We start from the raw sequence: 19,542 nt of genomic DNA, 5'->3' as shown, positions 1-19,542 counted from the left end.
ATGTGTACATGGATACCCAGTTTGTGCAATTCTTTGTCTTGTTATTTTGGCTTTGCATAGCAGCAAAAATAACAAGTCAAAGAATTGCACAAACTAGGTATCCATATACCGCCAAAAATTGAGAATTTTCGCCAAGGGGTACCCATAAATATATTTTTACCAAACGGCTAAATGTGGTAAGATTAATTTGAAGTCTCTGTATGATTTGGAACAAAAAGGAAAAAAAGTATTAATTCACCGATGTGTAAATGAAGGTTTACACAGTAGCCATTATAAGTGTCCTCTTTGTAGTAAGGAAATGTGTATGGTTGAACATCAAAGGATACATGCACTACAGAGGATATTTTTGACTCTTTATTTTTGTGATTATGTGACGACATCTGTATGCAGATCCTAGTTCATATAATTTTAGGGAGTTTTTGGATGTTGTTAAGGAATTTTGACTGAAGACAGAGAAATTTGCATATCGGGTAAGTGAATTTTTCTTTTGTGTAGTTGCTAAGATGAATTTCTTTTTTTATGTTATTTCGTTGTTTGATTTAAAATGTAGTTTAAACTAAACTCAGTGGCACAACAGCCCTAGTGGGCCAAGGCCAGCAGTGACCCGAAATCTGCTTTCTTGACCGTTGGTCCAGGGATGTGTAAGCATATGCCCTGAACAAGTGGTCAGCTTGTTGCAGGACCCCCAATGTTTAGTCCCCAAGCAAACTTGGTATTCATTTTATCAACCCAAGTGATGGAAATCAAGGGAAGAAAGGCTGAGTCGACCTTGCCCAGTCTGGAGACTGAACCCTGGACCTGTGGTGCTACTGCGAAATGTGCTAGCCACTGTGCCACCGGGCCTAAAAAATGCAGTTTATTGAGATTATATATTTTTTGTTGGCTGCTCCTATGACATTTTAAGTAATTATATATCGAGGTGTACATGGACAAAATCAAGGGAGTGCACAATGCCTAGTTTGCATAATTCTGACTTTTTTTAAGTGAAAATAGGTCGATGTGTACATGGATTCCGAGTTTGTGCAATTCTTTGACTTGTTATTTTGGATTTGTGTAGCAGAGACATAACAAGTCAAAGAATTGCACAAACTCAGCTGTCCATGTGCCACCAATTATCGCCAAGTGACATTCGTAAGTATATTTTTACCAAAAGTTTTATTGCTTGTACCTTCAAATAAGAGAAGACTACTGCAATCAGTTTCCCTAATCATTAAATAATACTTTAACCAGATCACTAATCATTGACTGCAAAACATGAATTAATGTAATTCTGTACTGTAGAATTGTGTTAAGAACATCAAATGACAGCGAAATTGAGCGTACAAAAAAAAGAAAAAAACTTCGTTAAGGTCTGACGACAAAAACATGAATATTCATTCTTCACAAGACAAACTTAACAATAATCGAAAATGTGTCCCTTGTCAACTGATTTTTTTACTTTTGGGAAAGCTTTACGCTTATATTATGCAGTAAAATTTTGAGAATTTCCAATTAAATTGCTCACTGGTACAGAAATTACTTTAATTTTTGGCTCTACTCATATGCGCCCTAATTTCACCAAACGTGGCGATATGTGTTCTGTGCTGGTTTTTGGCACGATTGAGTGTTGTATGGCAACCCTGTTGACGTTGAAAAATCTTTTGCTGGAGTGGTTCAATTGCTTGTTGGTTCGTGTCGTGCGTGTTTTGAAATGGCCTATGTTACAATGATAGATGTGGTGGCAAGATTTCAGTCGCGTATTTTAGATTGTGTGGAAAGTAAATTTAGTATTAAAAGGTATGATGTTGGAGTTGTTAACGAGTTTTTTGTTCATGAGTGTGTTGATGAGGATTAAAGTGTATTTTTGGAATGTCTGTAGGACTTTTAAAACAGAGTCCGAAATGCGGAGCTGCTATGAGAACTCAGACGAAGAAGGGCATTTCTGATAGTTCTTGTGTGGATTTGATGTCAAATGCTTGCTGATAAAGTATGTGGCTGTCAGTGGAGTTTAAGATTTGGATTGTGGTTTTGGTGTAGTAAGTTAACTTTGGAGGAAGTTTCTATCGTTACTTTCAAAATTTTGAATCTCAGAAAGACATGTGATATAGCAAAATCATGGCACTTTTGTTCAGAGACTTCGTGTGACTGGCGAAATTTTATTCAGGAATGTATTATGGTAAGCGCATTTTATTTCACTGTTTTTATTTTGTAGAATATTATGTTCATTTTTTTTACTAATAATTTTTGTTGTTATTGTTGGTTTTTGAATTGTTTGCAATTTAGTTTAGTTTATTTGATAGATATGCGCACAATGCCTAGATTGTGCAATTCATAGATTTTTTTTTAATTTAAACAGAATGCTTGTACACGGTATTCTTTTAAATTTATTGTTATGTTAATTTATTGAAGCGAGTAGTTCGTAGATTCCTTCGCTGCCTACAATGTGCAATTCGCAGATGTTTTTTGAAGTTAAAACATATCGCTGTGTATATGGATTCTTGTCAAATATTTCTGGTTAGAAACTTTACATTTTTGCTACCTAAATTTTTTTGTTTTTGTTTCGGATTTTTAGCTTAAATTGTATCTTCAAAACGTGGTTTTTGCATATGCGAAAACCCCATTTTTGGGAACATTTTAGGCTTAAAATTCGAAATGTAGACAAAAAATTTAGGTAGTAATATGGCAACATGGAGTTTCTAGCCAAAAATGTTTGGCAAGGAATTTGGCGACCTGAGGGTGCATATAAGAGTAGTTTCAAGTTTTCTGCAGATCTCTTTTTAAAAGTGGAAATAATAACTACATCTCCGTTTACTCAAGGTACTTTATAACTTTCAGCAGAGCCTTTTATCTTTACTCTAGAAGCATTTACTTCTTTCATAAAAAGTGCAAGAAGTGAGTTCCATTGGTTGAGGAATCTAGATAAACATTTCCTTACAGATAACCAGCGTGTGCATACATATTTCAGGTTTTTTTTTTTTTTTTTTTCCTTATTTCAATATTATGCAGCTTTTAGACTTGTTTCAGTTTTTCCTACCTTTTCGCAATATTTCTAAGATAATAATAAATATCTACAATGTGTTCATTCTCACTTATTGGCAAAGCTGCTGACCCATTTTCAACTGCTAAATTTAAGAGATGACAGATGCATTTCATAAATTGCAAATATCCCTACCCTTTGAATCCAGTGATAGACAAAACCAGCTCTATCCTCTTTCAAGTAAGTCGCAACCAAACAAGATCCCTGCCCCTACTTACAGAAAATGATTCTGAAACACTTAATGAACTGTCATGTTGTCTTTTATCCTGAGAATAACTAGCATTAAGGTACTAAATATTCAGCTGTTGAATGAAGAAAATCCTTAACAGACAAAAAAATTCAATTTACATGAAACAGAAATTTATTAGAAAGGAAAATATTCTAGCCACTTAGATGTGACTTTATAACCTAAATTTTAAAGCTTCTGGGGGGGAAGAAGTTAAGATGGCGATAACTTGACTTATAGCGCATATAGCATACACAGTCAAATTTAGTAATACTGCTTTTACGATGTCTTAAGAATCATCTTAAACAAAAATTTATTTCAGAAAAAAAAAGTGTGTTTATATGATTACAAATCAAGTACATAAAATATATCTTATACATGGAATGCCTTAAAATGCAAAAAATCATATGTAAACATAAAAAGCAATTATTTTTCATAAAATTATATGTCATTATTTCAAAGATACATATCTACAAACATACACATCATTTATTTATTCAGCTACAGAAAAGTAAACTTTACATTTAAAATATAAAATGGCCATAAGCTCCATGTAATTTCAGCATTACACAAATTTACCTGCTTTGGTGGCACTTTGCTTTTATCTCTTGTAATACCAAACTTCAAAATATTTGTAAATGTTGGAGGTCTCCATGTAGGCCAAGGATTCTGAAATCTACCGCCAATGCATAATGATCGTTGCATATCAATTCGTCCAGGATGCACAACAGAATCTCTTTTAATCAGAGGGCACTTAGAGCTAACAGTTTTCTTTAATATAGAAGTTTTTTTACCTGGTAAAGTAGGTTTGCTAGGTAAAGTCACATTTCTAACATTAGCTTCTTCATTAAAAGCAGAAGCTTCCAACTCCAGTCCAACAGAGCGAGCAGGAATGTCGTGTCTATGACAATCATAAGTATACTTGTCAAATCCTTCGGAACAAATCATAGAACTACGACGAATAAGGTTCTTGTTATCAGTATCACTAGCATCGGTATTATTAGCCTCAGTGGGCTTCTTGAAACCAGATGGCATGACAGATTCTGAGCGTCTGAACAATCCCATTTTGGTCACCTTAGGTTTCTCATTAATGGTGACCTTTTTTGAAGTCATTTTCACATTTTTCATTAGCTGGAACAAAATAATTTATCAGGGGTCACTTAGTATATATATCAATTAATGAAATAATTAAAATATTTCAAATTAAAAAACAAAAATATATGAAAACAGTACAAAGTTCAATATCCAAAATAATCATGATTTAGGTGACTTTTAATTTTAGAAATTTCAGAATTTTAGATGAATTCAAATATAGTAAGATGACTAGAAGAGAAACACGCTAATGTAACAATCAATATCGTAAAAACAACCTTGTATTTAGCGTAAGTATATTGAAACAATCGATTTCGAGGGCAGCTAAATGTCCCTCCTCATAAGTAGAAAGAAATACCTAGAAAGAAGAAAAATAAAGGGAAGGAGTCTCAGAAACTCGTGGTCCTTATCAGCACTGCACGTGGTTATAAACGGATTTTTAATCAGAGTTACACTGGCCGCCTACTTTTACTGAGCCAGGCTATCTGATCAAACATCTAACACAAAAGACAAGGAAAAATTAGCGAAGTTAAAAATAGGGAGCGGGGGGGCATTCAAAGTTCAGATTTTGAGCGTGAAGGTGCAGTTGCCCCCCGCTCCCTATTTTTAACTTCGCTAATTTTTCCTTGTCCTTTGTGTTAGATGTTTGATCAGATAGCCTGGCTCAGTAAAAGTAGGCGGCCAGTGTAACTCTGATTAAAAATCCGTTTATAACCACGTGCAGTGCTGATAAGGACCACGAGTTTCTGAGACTCCATCCCTTTATTTTTCTTCTTTCTAGGTATTTCTTTCTCCTGATGAGGAGGGACCTTTAGCTGCCCTCGAAATCGATCGAGTGTTTCAATATACTTACGCTAAATACAAGGTTGTTTTTACGATTTTGATAATAAGATGATTTGTAGAAATCATAGAATTTAACCTATAAAGTGATTGTTTATTAAAAGATTCAGTATTTTCATGAACTTAAAGGACCCAAAGTTAAGCTCAAAATTAACATTTATTTTGCTTTATCAACAATTCTTTCAACGTAAGTTGGTTTAGGAATTTTGATTTTTATCTTATTACTTTCAATTTAGTTTTATAGTGAGACATAATTTATCATTCAGTAACAAAGTTCTGTTTTCAGGTTCTGTAACTGCACTACTGAGAATTCCCATTAAATTGAAGTCTTCATTCGCGATGCCTTCTTTGGCACTTGCCGCACAATTAGTGGCAATATTTTTTGGATTTCATACTATACTACAGATATCAACCATCAGTTAAGTGAAACGTGATTTTTAAACTCTCAATCTTTAAATTCTAAGAAATGTTAAGTTCTTAAAATGAAGAACACAGCAATGAGATGGAAATTAAAGTACCGAACACTGTATAAATAGGCTAATCCAGAACAGTGAAATCTTATAAAATAGAACGTTAGCCACCTTATGCCAAAATTGAAATCAAATGATGACAGAATTTTAATTTGAAAATCAGGATATTATTCCCTGTTAATTATAATATTTAACCCACCAGTAGGCAAGTGTCTGGAGCTAGTAACACCGGTAAGTCATCCCATATTAGCTCTTTAGGATTAAAAATGCTGTTTATATGGGGACCCTCATAAATTTATACCATAAATAAAGCCTAGTTTTTTACAGAAAGTCCTGCACAAAAGGTTTTCCTCTCCAACAGGTAGATACCCCTCTTATCATCGTTGCAATAATCATACTTTAGTAATAAAATATTATAATAAATCAATCAAATCCCAGTAATACAGGTTTTTCTGAAGTAAAGCAGTAGTTAAACTTTGGAGTATGTACAACTCGCTACCACACCTAAATTGCTTTGCTTAAATCTTTCGCAGGCACTACTCTCTCTCTGTGTACTTAGTCAAATTTAGCTCAGCTGTAAACATTCCAAACATCAACAATAATATGGTAAATCAAAATTATTATCCATACAAAGAATATTTTACTGCTAAATTGAAATCATACAGCAGAATCATGAGTTCCTTTCCTTTAAAGCTATACCACTTAGCTCTTTTTGTTTCAGAGGGATGCATTTCAATGGTACCACATCACTAGTACAATTTGGTTTTCTTCCCGGGCAAAACTGATTTCATCACTTGCACAACCATGTCTGTCCTTAAATCATTTTAATTCTTTTACCATACTGTATTTTGCTATTTACAAACATTTTATACTATATATTTATCCCTTCATTGACCCTGCTTGCGTGGTAGTGTAAAGTGGCACAATAGATGCCAAAGAGGCACAGCTCACTACCTTTATTAATTCATATGGCCTTGAATGCATTTCAGAGGAAGAAAGTTCTCTGCTATGCTTTATGCTTGTGGTTTAATCTTACGTGATTTATTAGTGTAATATTTATTAAACAGCTTCAATTTCATTTCGTCATTCATAATACAGTAAACAGAATTATTTTTTCAATTTCCTTATTTTTTTAATTTATTTATTTATTTTATTATATATGTATATATAGAAGAAGAGGACTGAAAACAAAATTAAGAAAAAACTTATCAACAGATATTTAGTGGAAAGGAAAAAAGTGGGGAAAAAATGTAGTGGAAGCAATATGTATTGAATGGAAGGAACAGGAAAAGTTATATGCCAAAATACATCAATATTGTACCGAAAATGCATCCTACGGCTTTAACAGAGAAGTACACTATATTATGAAGCCAGTTACATTATACTATATGGTCTATAAGATTTTTGCATATAACTACTATCAGCATACATCTCATCATACAGTGAAAACCCATAATTTATGCATCTTTTCAATTAAATTTTATAAAATGCGTTGAAACTTAAAAAAAAAAAAAAAAAAAAAAAAAAAGATCTGAAAGTTTTCAGATTTTATATTATACTAAAAGGGGCTTTCTTTAACATTTTATGTTACCTTTATTTATTAAATATCATGTTCTTCGCACTTAAACTATAAAATTCAATTCAACAGCAATATCACAAAATAATTTCAAAAGAGCATATCTTTAGAACTTCCAATACACAGTATTGCATGCTGGAGATAAAAAGGCGCAGATATAATTTATTCAAATTTTGATGGCTCTAGGTACCGTTGTTTTATCACGATGCGAAAAACACACATACATTTATGCAGATTCTTCATTATTTAATTTCTTTAAATATAATACAGGGCGAAAATATTTGGTGGCAACAATTTGAAAAGTGAAATGCCATTTATAATGAAATGCCACAAAATGCCGAAACGAAATTAATAGGCCTTCTGGGCTAATGCACTTTGGGTTTAAAAAAGGCAAACCAGCCTAACATTCAGTAAGTGATATGCACGATTGTTTTTAATATCATAAACTATCAATTTTTATTGTAAGTCAGCATACATTATTAACAAATCATAAAAAAGTTAAAAAGTGCAACAAATCATAAAAAAGTTAAAAAGTGCAACAAATCATAAAAAAGTGCACATAAAAAAAGTACAATTTAAAATACAAACTTTAATTATCAAATAATGATCCTCTAATCATTTTCATTCTTTTACTATATTATGCTATTTACACATAATTTACAGTACGTAATTCTTATCATTTCATTGACCCTGCTTGTGTAGTAGTGCAAAATGGCATGATAGATGCCAAAGAGACACTGCCTACTACCCTAATTTAATTGAATTCATATGGCCTTGAATGCATTCCAAAGAAAAAACGTTCTTTGTTATGCTTTAATTTTATGCCTGCAGTTAATCTTACATGACTTTTTAATGTAATATTTATTAATTAGTTTTATTTTTATTTTGTCATTTATAATACGATATATAGAACTATTTTTGAGCCATAAATAGGCTCAACAGCATAACTTAAATGAAGGTCAAAAGTTGTGAAAAATTGGTAGAATTGAGGGAAGTTAAATACAAATGGAAGCCACCCAAGATTTGAATATCCTTAAAAGTATCATATCAGGAGTATGAAGCTACTTTTCAAATACTGGATCAGTTGATAGATAGTCTGGTCAAGGGAGACCAAGAGCAATAACTGCATCAGGATGACTTGTTTTCTGTCATCGTCAGTTCAAAGAAACCATGATGCAACTACAAGAGACTTGGTTTTAGTTCAGGTTGCCCCAGGAACTCGAATTAGCCATTCTTTTGCAGCATGAAGGCTTAAAGAGACTGCACTGTATGCGAGAATGACCAATGGTTTGTGCTGCACTCATTCCAGTTTCCAGAAAGGCTCATTTAAACTGGTGCCATTATCATGTTCAACAAAGTTAAGACAACTGAGCCTGAGTAGTGTTTACTGACGAGTCCAGATCTATTCTCAACAGTGATTCTAAATGTGTTTTGATCTGGAGAGAGGAAAGAAAATGCAACTTGCCTTCCCTTGTCCATAGCATTTCCCGTTTCCACAACCGTGTTTTAATGATTTGGGAAGTAATCGTGACAAATGGCAGCACCAAGCTGCATATCTTCAAGAAGGTTCTGCAATTGCTCAAAAACATGTGGATGAGATATTGGAACCCCAAGTTAGACTGTTTAGGGATACTGTTGCCCAGAGTTTTTGCTAACTGATGATAATACTCAGCCTCATTAAGCATATGTGATGTCAGAATACTTGTAAACAGAAGATATCACTCAAACAGATTGGCCACCTTACTCACACAAACTGAACCCGTTTCAGCATGTATGGGATGCCTTAGGGTGACAAATTTCAGCATGCCAAATTCCTCCCCAGAACCTACAGGGGCTTAAAAGGGCGCTTTTTAGAAGAGTGGCATGCAATTCCACAAGACTTGATCAACACTTCGGTAAAGTATATGAAACTAAAATGTGAAGTATGCATATCTGTCCGAGGTGACCATACACCATATTTAAAAAAAAATATTCCACAAGAAGTGACTTAATTTTTTTCATCATTTTTTTAATTTTCATAAATTTGGTTTTAATTTCAATATTGCACAAGTAATCAACTGCCAAACATTGTAATTTATGTTAACTAATGTTTTTGGACAAATTTCTATTGAACAATTTTTATTTGTATCAGTTACATTTTATTTCTGTCATTATCCTTTAATTTTCATGACCAGTGCATAATATATTCTATAAGATATTTACATATAATTATTATAAGTATACACATCATCATACAGTTAAAAGCCAAGAATCACACACATTTTCAATTAAATTTTATAGCATGCACTTCAAAAATAATAAATACAATTTTTTAAAAAAATGGCAAACCAGCAGAAGGTCTGTAGAAGTAGATGATTTTTTTCTTAAAAAGATCGACAACTATCCATATTTATTATAAGTCACCAAAGATTATTAACATATCAAAAGAAAGCACACTTTAGCAATTTAAAAAACAAATTTTAAATATTAAATAAGGAGATTACAGGACACATGTAACATTATACAGTACAAAGTCCAAAATATAAACATGCAATGTTTGGAATGATCTAATACTCTGACTGTTGGCAATTTTTTTCATACAGAATTTAGCAATGGAACATATACTCCTGAAAAGCACTATGTGTCACAAAGCAAGTTTTCTTCTGATTAAACAAGATTCCTATATGTCACTTGTAAACATCTAGTGGTTAGGGAATTGCACCATAGCCAATGACAGTACACATTAGCCACAATCATCAGTGGTTGCGGAAATAGGGGGGTTAATATCTTTCTATCTGGCCTAAACACTAACTGAAACTTGGAGTGTGATATTATTAATAGTTTTCTTTTGTAGACATAATAATGGGAAGAGAGAACCAGATTCAGAAAAAAAAGGCAAAACAGCAACCTTATTTTGACACAGATTTTTAATGCTGTAGAAAGCAAAATTTTCCAGTTAATGGAATTCGTGAAGAAATGATAACATATTTCCCAACCAACGACACTAAAGTGTCAGTAGAGTTACTTTTTTTTTTTAAAAAGAAATCATGAGAATTTTTTCAACAAAAAAAATTAAGTGATCAAAATATGTAGAAAAAATGTATTTTTAATAATGAATTAAATTAAAACTAAAATAGTACCTAGGAAAAGAATTTTAACTTATAAGAGTTTTAAGCAATTTTCAGATTAAAAATAGCACATAATATCTGAAAATTCACTTACCATTTCTTAAATACAAACAGTACAAACACACTTGCATGTTATTTTTTTTTTTTTTTTTATTTCATACCTTTTAACAGAAAAATAATAAATACTTTAATCAGTTTTTGTACAAATGCTAAGACAATGCTAGATTTTCCTTTCATTCAGAAAGAAACTTCTTAATTTTGTTCATAGCAATTGCAACATAGGCCTGCTTTCACTAATAAAACTTTCTCTAATGTGTCATTACTAACACTGGATTTAAATTTAATCCTTATTTTAGTAACAACACTGAAAATCCTCTCACTCTCATTACTATGGGGAATTGTCAGGATGGCCAAAATTATTCTAGATAGTGTACTGAGTAGTATATTATTGTACTCTGCAGTGTACTGTACTTGTAGTATAGTAAAATTCCTTTCCAATTAAACTTCACTGCATGTCAATGTCACTGCAATTCACTGCTGGTTTTATAACTCTTTCGGAGTCTTCTAACTGTAATGTGCAAAACTGAGACAGCAGTTTATCAATTGCAACATCAATATCGTCTTTCAAAACTAAATGAAGTAAAACTGGAAGTCTATTTAAAAAAAAAAAAAATCTTATCAGAAAAAAATGCATTTGCTGGAGCAAAAACATTTGCAACTTTAGCATGCAAAATCACTTCATCACTGATTCGAAATTTATGTAGTAGGTAATCATGCACTAGACATAAGTAATGCAGAAACAAAATTTTATCTTCCTCTGAAAGTTCTTCCACTACTTTGTCAGTTGCAACCCCTATAGTAAAATCTTTATCTTTCTTCTAATTTTCTGTATTGCCATAAATCACGATATATAGCAGAGAAAGACAAAACAAAAGTTGGCTTTATAAACTTCAATACACAGATAACTAATCATTTATTGCAAAATATAAATTAATGGAATTCTGCACTGTAAAATTTTGTTAACATAAAATAATGGTAAAATGATGCACATAAAAAAAGCTTTGTTATGGTCAGAAGACAAAAACATAAATATTTGTTCTTCACAAAATAAACTTAAAATAATCGGAAAATGTTTCCCTTATCAGGTACTTTTTTTTATTATTATTATATTGAGAAAATTTTGTATCAGCTTTACACTTTGTAGTATTATGTTGAGAACTGCCAATTAATTGCTCACAGGTGCAGAAACTATTTTTTTTTCACATCTATTTTTAACGTTAAAGTAGTAACTACATTTTCATTTACCTTAAGTATTTTGCAAATTTCAATACCGCCTAGAAGCATTTACTTCTTCCTTAAAACGTAAGAAGTGGGTTCCACTGACCCGAGGATTCTAGACAAACATTTCTATACAGATAGCAAGCATGTACATACATGTTTTAAAATTTTGTATTTCAGTATTATGCAGCTGTTGGAATTGTTTCATTTTTTCTTCTTTTGATAACTCTTTTCAAGATATTAATAAATATCTACAATGTGTTAATCCACACTTATTGGTAAAAAAGCTGCCTCTTTTTAGCTGCTAAATGTAAGAGAGAATAGGTGCACCTCATAATTTGAAAATCTGAATTTTCTTTTTTTAAGACGCCTGCAATATCAGTTTTCAAGCCTACCATTAATGGTGCATTCCGATTAAGCAATTATTCAAAGGAATTGCATTTTCCTTTTAAAGTTTGTTGAACCTCCTCCTTCCAAAGTGGAAACAGAAAGTAAACTACACTTAATTTCTGAAGACTCTGGATTAAAAAAAAGAAACAACTACTGGATATGATTTTGCTCTGGCATTATTGCTTTCATCCACGGAGAAGCAGAATGGGGCTGTTTTAAATGCAATCAGTAACTGTATATTTATTTCTCATATCTCTTTCTTTCACAATTTCTGCAGTTTTTGCTCTTCCATTTGAGTATTTCTTAAACATTTCATAGTGAAAAACATTTTTCTAACTAAATCTGCAGCATGATCTGATGCATTCAGTGGTAGGTTGTGCCCCAGTAAAAAGGCAGAGAATAGGCATTCTTTAATAACTTTTTGGTAGTTTTTCCCCACAGAAAAATCTTCCTCCTCCTCCCATACAGCTAACATTCTGTTTCTGTGTATGCATATGTTTAACCCTTTGACGTGCGGTGGTCGCACCCTGAAATCACCAATTTTCGAATTTTTTTCTCCTCTTCCTTCCGAAATTTTTGAATGAAAATCAATTGATTACTGATCTTTGACCTCTAAATAACACAAAATGACTACAGAATCATACATGTTTTAGGTCTTAGTACTTCAAATCGAATGCCTTTTAAAATTTGTTTTCAGCGAGACAAAATAACTTCGTTTTATTAATATAAACAACTTTAAATTTTAAGTTATTCATCCCACATCATGATTTCTGTCATAAACACTAAAAAATAGCAACAATTAAACTGCATATATATAAAAAAAACCTCTATATGTATGGCATTTGCTTTGTGGTTTCAGGACGCGACCACTGTGCCACTAGAGCATAGTGACACAACGCTCTAGTGGGACAATGCTAGTGCATTGTGACATAGTGCTCTAGAGGCTTGGTGGTCGCACCTTGAAACCACTGTTCTTCACAATGGCGTTTGCTTGCTTCTCAAATAGGAATGTTTATTTTTACCGGGATATAAATAAAGGGTTTTTGAAATCACAGAGTTATTTTATTACTAAACAATACATGCACCTGCCCAGTAAAAAGGTCTTTCTTTTCCAGAGACTTTTCTCTGACCTCAACACACTTGCTCCCCAAGCTAGTATTGTGATTTTATAAATTATTTCCTGTAGTTTAAATTTAATGTAAATATACTTTGCTGTAACTAAAAATAGAAATTGCGTAAAGTTTTATTTAAATTTAAAATATTTTATGAATATTTTGAGACGAAATACGAATAAAATAAGTACGAATGGGAAACGAATGATCCGTACCAAAGCCTAAAAGACCAAGCCCTTCCCCCATTAACATAAAAAAACCACAAATGTCATGTGCCAGATGAAAAGAAACTAAATAACGCTGGACATACCGGTGAAATTTAGATCCAATCTGTGTACATTTTGTAGCACAAGGAAGAAACATCATAGAAGATACATGTGCGAAACATTCAATGTGGGTCTATGCATGTACCAAAAAGACAAAACATGCTTTGAACAGTGTCACAAAAAATATTTGTTCTTTGAAATTTAAAAAAAAAAAAAACACTGAGTCTTTTTTTATCCTTATTTTACTGAGTTTTTAATCCATGTAACCAAACATCCTTATTATGTAGGTACTTATACTTTCACTGCTATAGAAAAATTACATAAATGTTTATTAATTTTTCTACCAATTTAGTTTGTAAAATAATGTAAAATATATATATTATGCTATTCTTACATGCATTTTTAAAAAAAAAAATTAGTAAATTTCATCATTTATTTTAAACACGCATGGAAAAAGGTAAGTTTTTCCCCCCTACAACCTAGGTAAGTTGGTAAGTTTCATAGTCCTAGACGTACGGTGGTTTCACAGTGCGACCACCATCCACAAAACAATGGGCAAGAGTAGATTTTTTTTAATTCACATATTATTTGTCTCTAGAATCATAATATTCAATTTCTAGAGTTTTTAGTTAAAAAAATTATAAAAATAATATCACGTGTCAAAGGGTTAAGAACACCAGCACTTCCTTTTGTTAATACATTGTAAATGTATTTAAAAAAATCACAATTTCTTCAATTATTTATTGAAAGCATGTCAAACTCCCAACATTGAGTGGGGAGATGAACAAAATAACAACCTCGATCTTGCTTTGTGCTCACTGGCTAATACATGACAGATGACCAACAGCCGCACTTGATGCTCAATGGAGAACTGGAACACAATGTTTTTCGACACATATACCGTTATACATAAAGCACAGACAAACCATAATGTATCAATGATGACACAACTTTCCTTTTTATATGTCATTTAGGGAAAAAATAAACACTTTCAGATGTCAAAAATCCTTCTTCTACGTGCAAAAAACAAAGTATTAAGTGAAGCTACATAAAAATCGTGAGAAATTTTAAGAATAAGAGGAAGTAGGGAGAAATAAGTTGTAAATTAGGTTGGTAGGAGCGTGATTGAAAATCAGGAGAATTGACAACTCTGCGATAATAAATGAAGATGATATAACAGGAATTTTTCATTGGATGACAATGCCCCAATCAGCAATCAACTAACAGACTACAAAATGTGCAGGATAACATTAAATCCAGAAGAAATTGCTACTTATGCTGACAAAACTGGCAAAGATATTTGAGAATGGAAAAATTTTCTTTGCAATGGGAGTTTTTGACACAGCAATTGCAGAACTTCAACCAAAGAACTTAGTCAATGAACAAGAAATTCATGACTACCGATAAAATTAAAGAGCAAATATTAGCACAAAAAATTAAACAAATAAAGCTGTACTGAAAGAAATGTTTAATAAAATAAGTAAATAAATATTGAGCTCTTTTTGCAAATTTGAATTCCCTTAGTTATAAAGGCGTCATCTTTTCATAAATAACTATTTCATATTTTTAATTTTATAATTTTTATATGCCATCTTACTCAATTTAAACTGCTTTAAATTTCCAAAATATGTAATCGCCGAAATCCAGACGATTCTGGATCTCGGACTTTGTTCTTTATATACGGGGTCTGCCAGTGAAGCGGGAAATTTTAAAAGTCCAACAATTTATTTTCTGCTCACAAGGGGGCATGGAGGTTTTGGATTATTTGACATTTAACATTGTTAAACATGGAGCATGTTTAACAATGTTGTTTGTTAACATGGACATTTAACACAACATAGAGAAGTGTGCTTTCTGCGTAAAATTGTTTTCCAAGAATGGCGACTGTAATTGATACTGAAATGATGAAAAATCCAGATGAGTTGCATGAAAAGGCATTACACAGTCTGAAAGGTATGGTGTGATGTGCACTGTCATCATGTGCATTATTGGGGCATATTTTTCCCCAACATCATAGAGGAAATGACAAAACTGTTACTGCAGCCTACTACAGAACACATCAGAATGTTTTTGATGCAACAGTTTCCTAGGTTTCCAGAAATTAATTTTTTCCAGCATGATGGAAACATAAGTCATACTGCTCATACATCCATGGCAGCTTTAAGAGAATTCTTCCCAGACTGACTCATATCCAAACATAGCAACATCTTATGGCCTGCATCTGCATACGACTTTCTTCTTTTGCGATTCTTAAACAGCAGGGTACACATTAACAAACCTTAAACATACCAGAATTAAAAATGAATATCAGACACGAAACTGCATGGATTAGTAAAAGTATAGTTTAGGGTACCCCTTGGCAAAACTTTGCGATTTTGGGCGGTACATGGATACCGATTTTGTGCAATTCTTTGACTCGTTATTTTGGCTTGCGAAGCGGCAGCTACACAAAGCCAAAATAACAAGACAAACAATTGCACAAACTCGGTATCCATGTACACATCGACTTATTTTCACTTCAAAAAAAATCCCCGATTTGCAAAAAAATGGCATTGCGCACTCCTTAGACTTTATCCATGTACACGTCGACCTATTTTCACTTTAAAAAAATCCCCGAATTGCACAAAAATGGCATTGCGCACTCCCTTTACTTTGTCCATACACATACATATATTTTCACTTAAAAAGTCAAAAGAGCACCAAATTCTACAATATAGGCAAACAAAAAATACATAATCTCAACGAAATACATTTTAAATCAAACAATAAAATAACATAAAAAAGGAAAAACATGTTATCCATTTAAGCACAACCAAAAGCAAATATTCACTTACCATGATTTTCGAGTTCGCTTCGTATACCCAGAGCCACGTAAAAATCAAAATATCAATCATACTCAAATGACCTTTTTCAAACCAGGTACTCATTCTGATCGAACGCTTCACATAGTGACCATCTGAACCTTTCTTCCTACAAACCCATTCAAATCCATCTAAACAGTTTTTACGTTCGACTAGACGCATATCCTTCCTACATACAGGACACTTATAATGGCTACTAAGTAAACCTTCATTTACACATAAGTCAATTAAAGCTCTTTTCCCCTTTCACTCCAAATCCTATAGAAACTTCAAATTAATCTTACTACACTCGGCCATTCTACAGTCTAAATCAGTGCTCCGCAACCTTTTCTCACCTGCGACGCACAAAAAATCTTTCTGGAATTTCGTGGCACACCAAAGAGTTCCGAGTTATCAAGGAAGTGCCGAAAAAATTCAAATGCTGACTGTTGTGAAATGAACTGAAGTAATAACCGGCGCGAGGCGCTGCTGTTTGTGACGTCAGCCTGCGTGCTGAGTGTTTTCGAATGTTTTGCGTGTGGACGAACGAAAGCTGATCTCGGAAGAGTGATACTGTTTTGATGGAAATAAAGAATGATTTATTAAGAATTTTTTTGTCTTTATTCATAATGCACCCAGCCTCGGGTAGAGGCAGGCCCGCAACTGAACGAACTGTTTTAAATATATTCGATCTATATATTTTCTGTGTTCTTCGTAACATAGTGGTACCCTCGGTGGGACCGGGTGCTTTGAATTAGAATTTTCCGATTGAACTTTTGATATTGAATTTTGATTTTGAATATACTTTGAAGATGGATTTGACCACTTTAAAGGCTCAAAGAAAAGGACTTAGAATTGCGTTTTCGCAAACCTCAAGGAAAACCGAAAGTGAATTAACTAAAGAAGTAAGAGATTTAAAAATACTTTCGATTTCGAAGTGTCAACTTTGTGATAAATTCCAGAGACTTGACGTATGCCAGAGTGCTATATCGCAGCAAATTTTGCAGACTGAAGATGGAGAAAAATTATTTAGTGATGATTTTCAAGAAGCGGAGAATTATCGAGATAAGTTTCTAGAACAGTGTGCTCAAATAGATGTGGAAATACAAGCCTCCTCTCCTTCAAATAATTCTGAATCTAGGAAATTTAAATTGCCTAAAATTGAGCTTAAAAAATTCAGTGGTGAAGCTAAAGATTACCTGACTTTTTGGAGTCAGTTCCAGAAAATCCACGATGACAAAAGTATCGCCGATGAAGATAAAATGCAGTATCTATTGCAGGCCATGGAACCCAAATCGAAAGCAGAACGCCTAGTCCTTAGCTTCCTGGCAACGGCAGCTAATTATCCTAAAGCCATCGAACAACTAAGAGAGCGCTTTGGACGTGAAGATTTACTTGTGCAAATCTATGTGAGAGACTTGTTAAGCCTAGTGATGAAGAACGCTGTAACCGGAAGAGCAAAAACGGATCTACCCTCCCTGTATGATGAACTAGAAGGAAAACTGCGAGCGTTGGAAAGTTTGGGAAGAACCCAAGAAAAATATGGGGATTTTTTTACCCCCTTAGTGGAAAGTTGCTTACCAGAAGAAGTACTGATGGCATGGGAAAGAAGCAGAAATCACGACTCCATTGAAACTAAAGGGAATCGATCTTTGAAATATTTAATGAATTTCTTAAAACAGGAAGTTAAGGGGGAAGAGATGGTTCTCCTCGCAAGAACTGGTTTCGCTTCCCAACAGAACCATCGGAAGAAAGATTTTAACCACGAACAGGTAAAGCAAAATGATCCTGTAACAGCATCAGCTCTAGTAAGTCTTGAGAATTCAGGTAAGAGTGTTCCAAACTGTAATTTTTGTGAAAAGAAACATTTTAGTGAAAAATGTTACTCTGCAAAAAAAATTACTTTAGCTGAAAAACAACAATTATTGTTGAAAAAAGGTGCTTGTTTTTCTTGTCTGAGAAGAGCGAGTCACATTAGTAAATTTTGTCCTTTGAAAGGTAAGTTAAGCTGTTTTATTTGCAAAAGTTGTAATCATTTTGATGTAATGTGTAATCAAAAGCTAAAAAATAATGATCAGATAAATGTTTCAAAAGAGAATTCTCTTTCTAACTGTGGCAGAAGCGAAACTGTATTTTTGCAAACGCTTTGCGTTCGAATTCGGTGTCAAGGTCGCGAGAAAATTATTCGCTGCACAATTGATAGCGGAAGCCAAAGTAGCTACGTTAGTGAAAATATGATGAGTCAGCTTAAAGCATCTCCACTTTGGGAGGAGACAGTTATACATGCACTGTTTGGGGGGGACGAAACGAAACCTAAACAACATGAAGTGTTTTCGGTCGAGGTCAGCAATTTAAAAGGAATATTCGCATGTAGTTTTGAGGCATTATCGGAAAAAAAGATTTGCGGTTTTATTCCTAAGGCTAAAGATAAAGAGATTTTGAATGAATTAAAAGAAAAAGAAATTGAATTTTCTGATCCATTGCGAAAGGAAATTGAAATTAACCTTTTAATCGGAGCAGATGTTATAGGAAAATTATTGACGGGAAATTCTATTGAATTACAGTCCGGGGTAACGTCTGTCGAAACAAAACTTGGGTGGACGGTATTTGGAAAACGAAATTCGGGTGAAAAGGATAATATTTTGAAAACATTTTCAATGCATGTCAGGAGAATTCCTCTGAATGAGTTATGGGAACTTGAAAAATTAGGAATATGCGCTCCAAACGAAACTGTTAAAATGAATGAAAGTTTTAATTTATCTGAATTTGAGAACAAAATGAAAATTCTTCCAGATGGAAGATATGAAGTAGAACTTCCGTGGAAATGTGATATGACACATTTAACCGATAATAAAGAATTATCCTGGAAAAGGTATCAAAAGATGATCTATAAACTCAGATGTAGTAAATTTTTCGATGATTATCAAAATGTGTTCAAGGAATGGGAAAGGTTGAATATTATTGAACGCGTACCAGAAACCGAACTGAATAATGAATGTCATTATTTGCCGCATAGGCCTGTAATCAAATTAGGAAGTGAAACCACGAAAATTCGTCCTGTTTTTGACGCTTCTGCATCTGAGAAAGGGAAACTCTCTTTGAACGAATGTTTGTGCAAAGGAATAAATCTTATTGAATTAATACCTGATATTATAGATCGTTTTAGAATGTATCCGATTGGTATTAGTGCCGATATTGAAAAGGCTTTTTTAATGTTATCCGTCGCATCTAAAGATAGAGATTTTCTCAGATTTTTTTTCCCATGCAATGAAGAGCAATTAATTTATAGGCATTGCAGAGTTGTGTTTGGAGTTTCTTTGAGCCCCTAC

The 19,542-nt window shown here is 33.1% G+C and overlaps 1 protein-coding gene across 1 annotated transcript in view; it reads right to left on the bottom strand.

Annotated features, from left to right (window-relative positions):
- The window catches only part of LOC118182524 (N-acyl-phosphatidylethanolamine-hydrolyzing phospholipase D-like), an 88,679-nt gene that overhangs the window by 56,197 nt on the left and 12,940 nt on the right, over positions 1-19,542 (bottom strand). Inside the window, exon 2 of the mRNA XM_085807721.1 lies at positions 3,822-4,373. Coding sequence (XP_085663847.1) covers positions 3,822-4,373 — 552 coding nt within the window. The remainder of the gene's footprint in view (positions 1-3,821; positions 4,374-19,542) is intronic.

The sequence above is a fragment of the Stegodyphus dumicola genome, chromosome X1 (genome assembly GCF_044657685.1).
Source record: "Stegodyphus dumicola isolate Sdum_Otavi_A_Nest chromosome X1, ASM4465768v1".
NCBI lineage: Eukaryota > Metazoa > Arthropoda > Arachnida > Araneae > Eresidae > Stegodyphus > Stegodyphus dumicola.
This window is presented reverse-complemented; position numbering and strand designations above follow the sequence as displayed.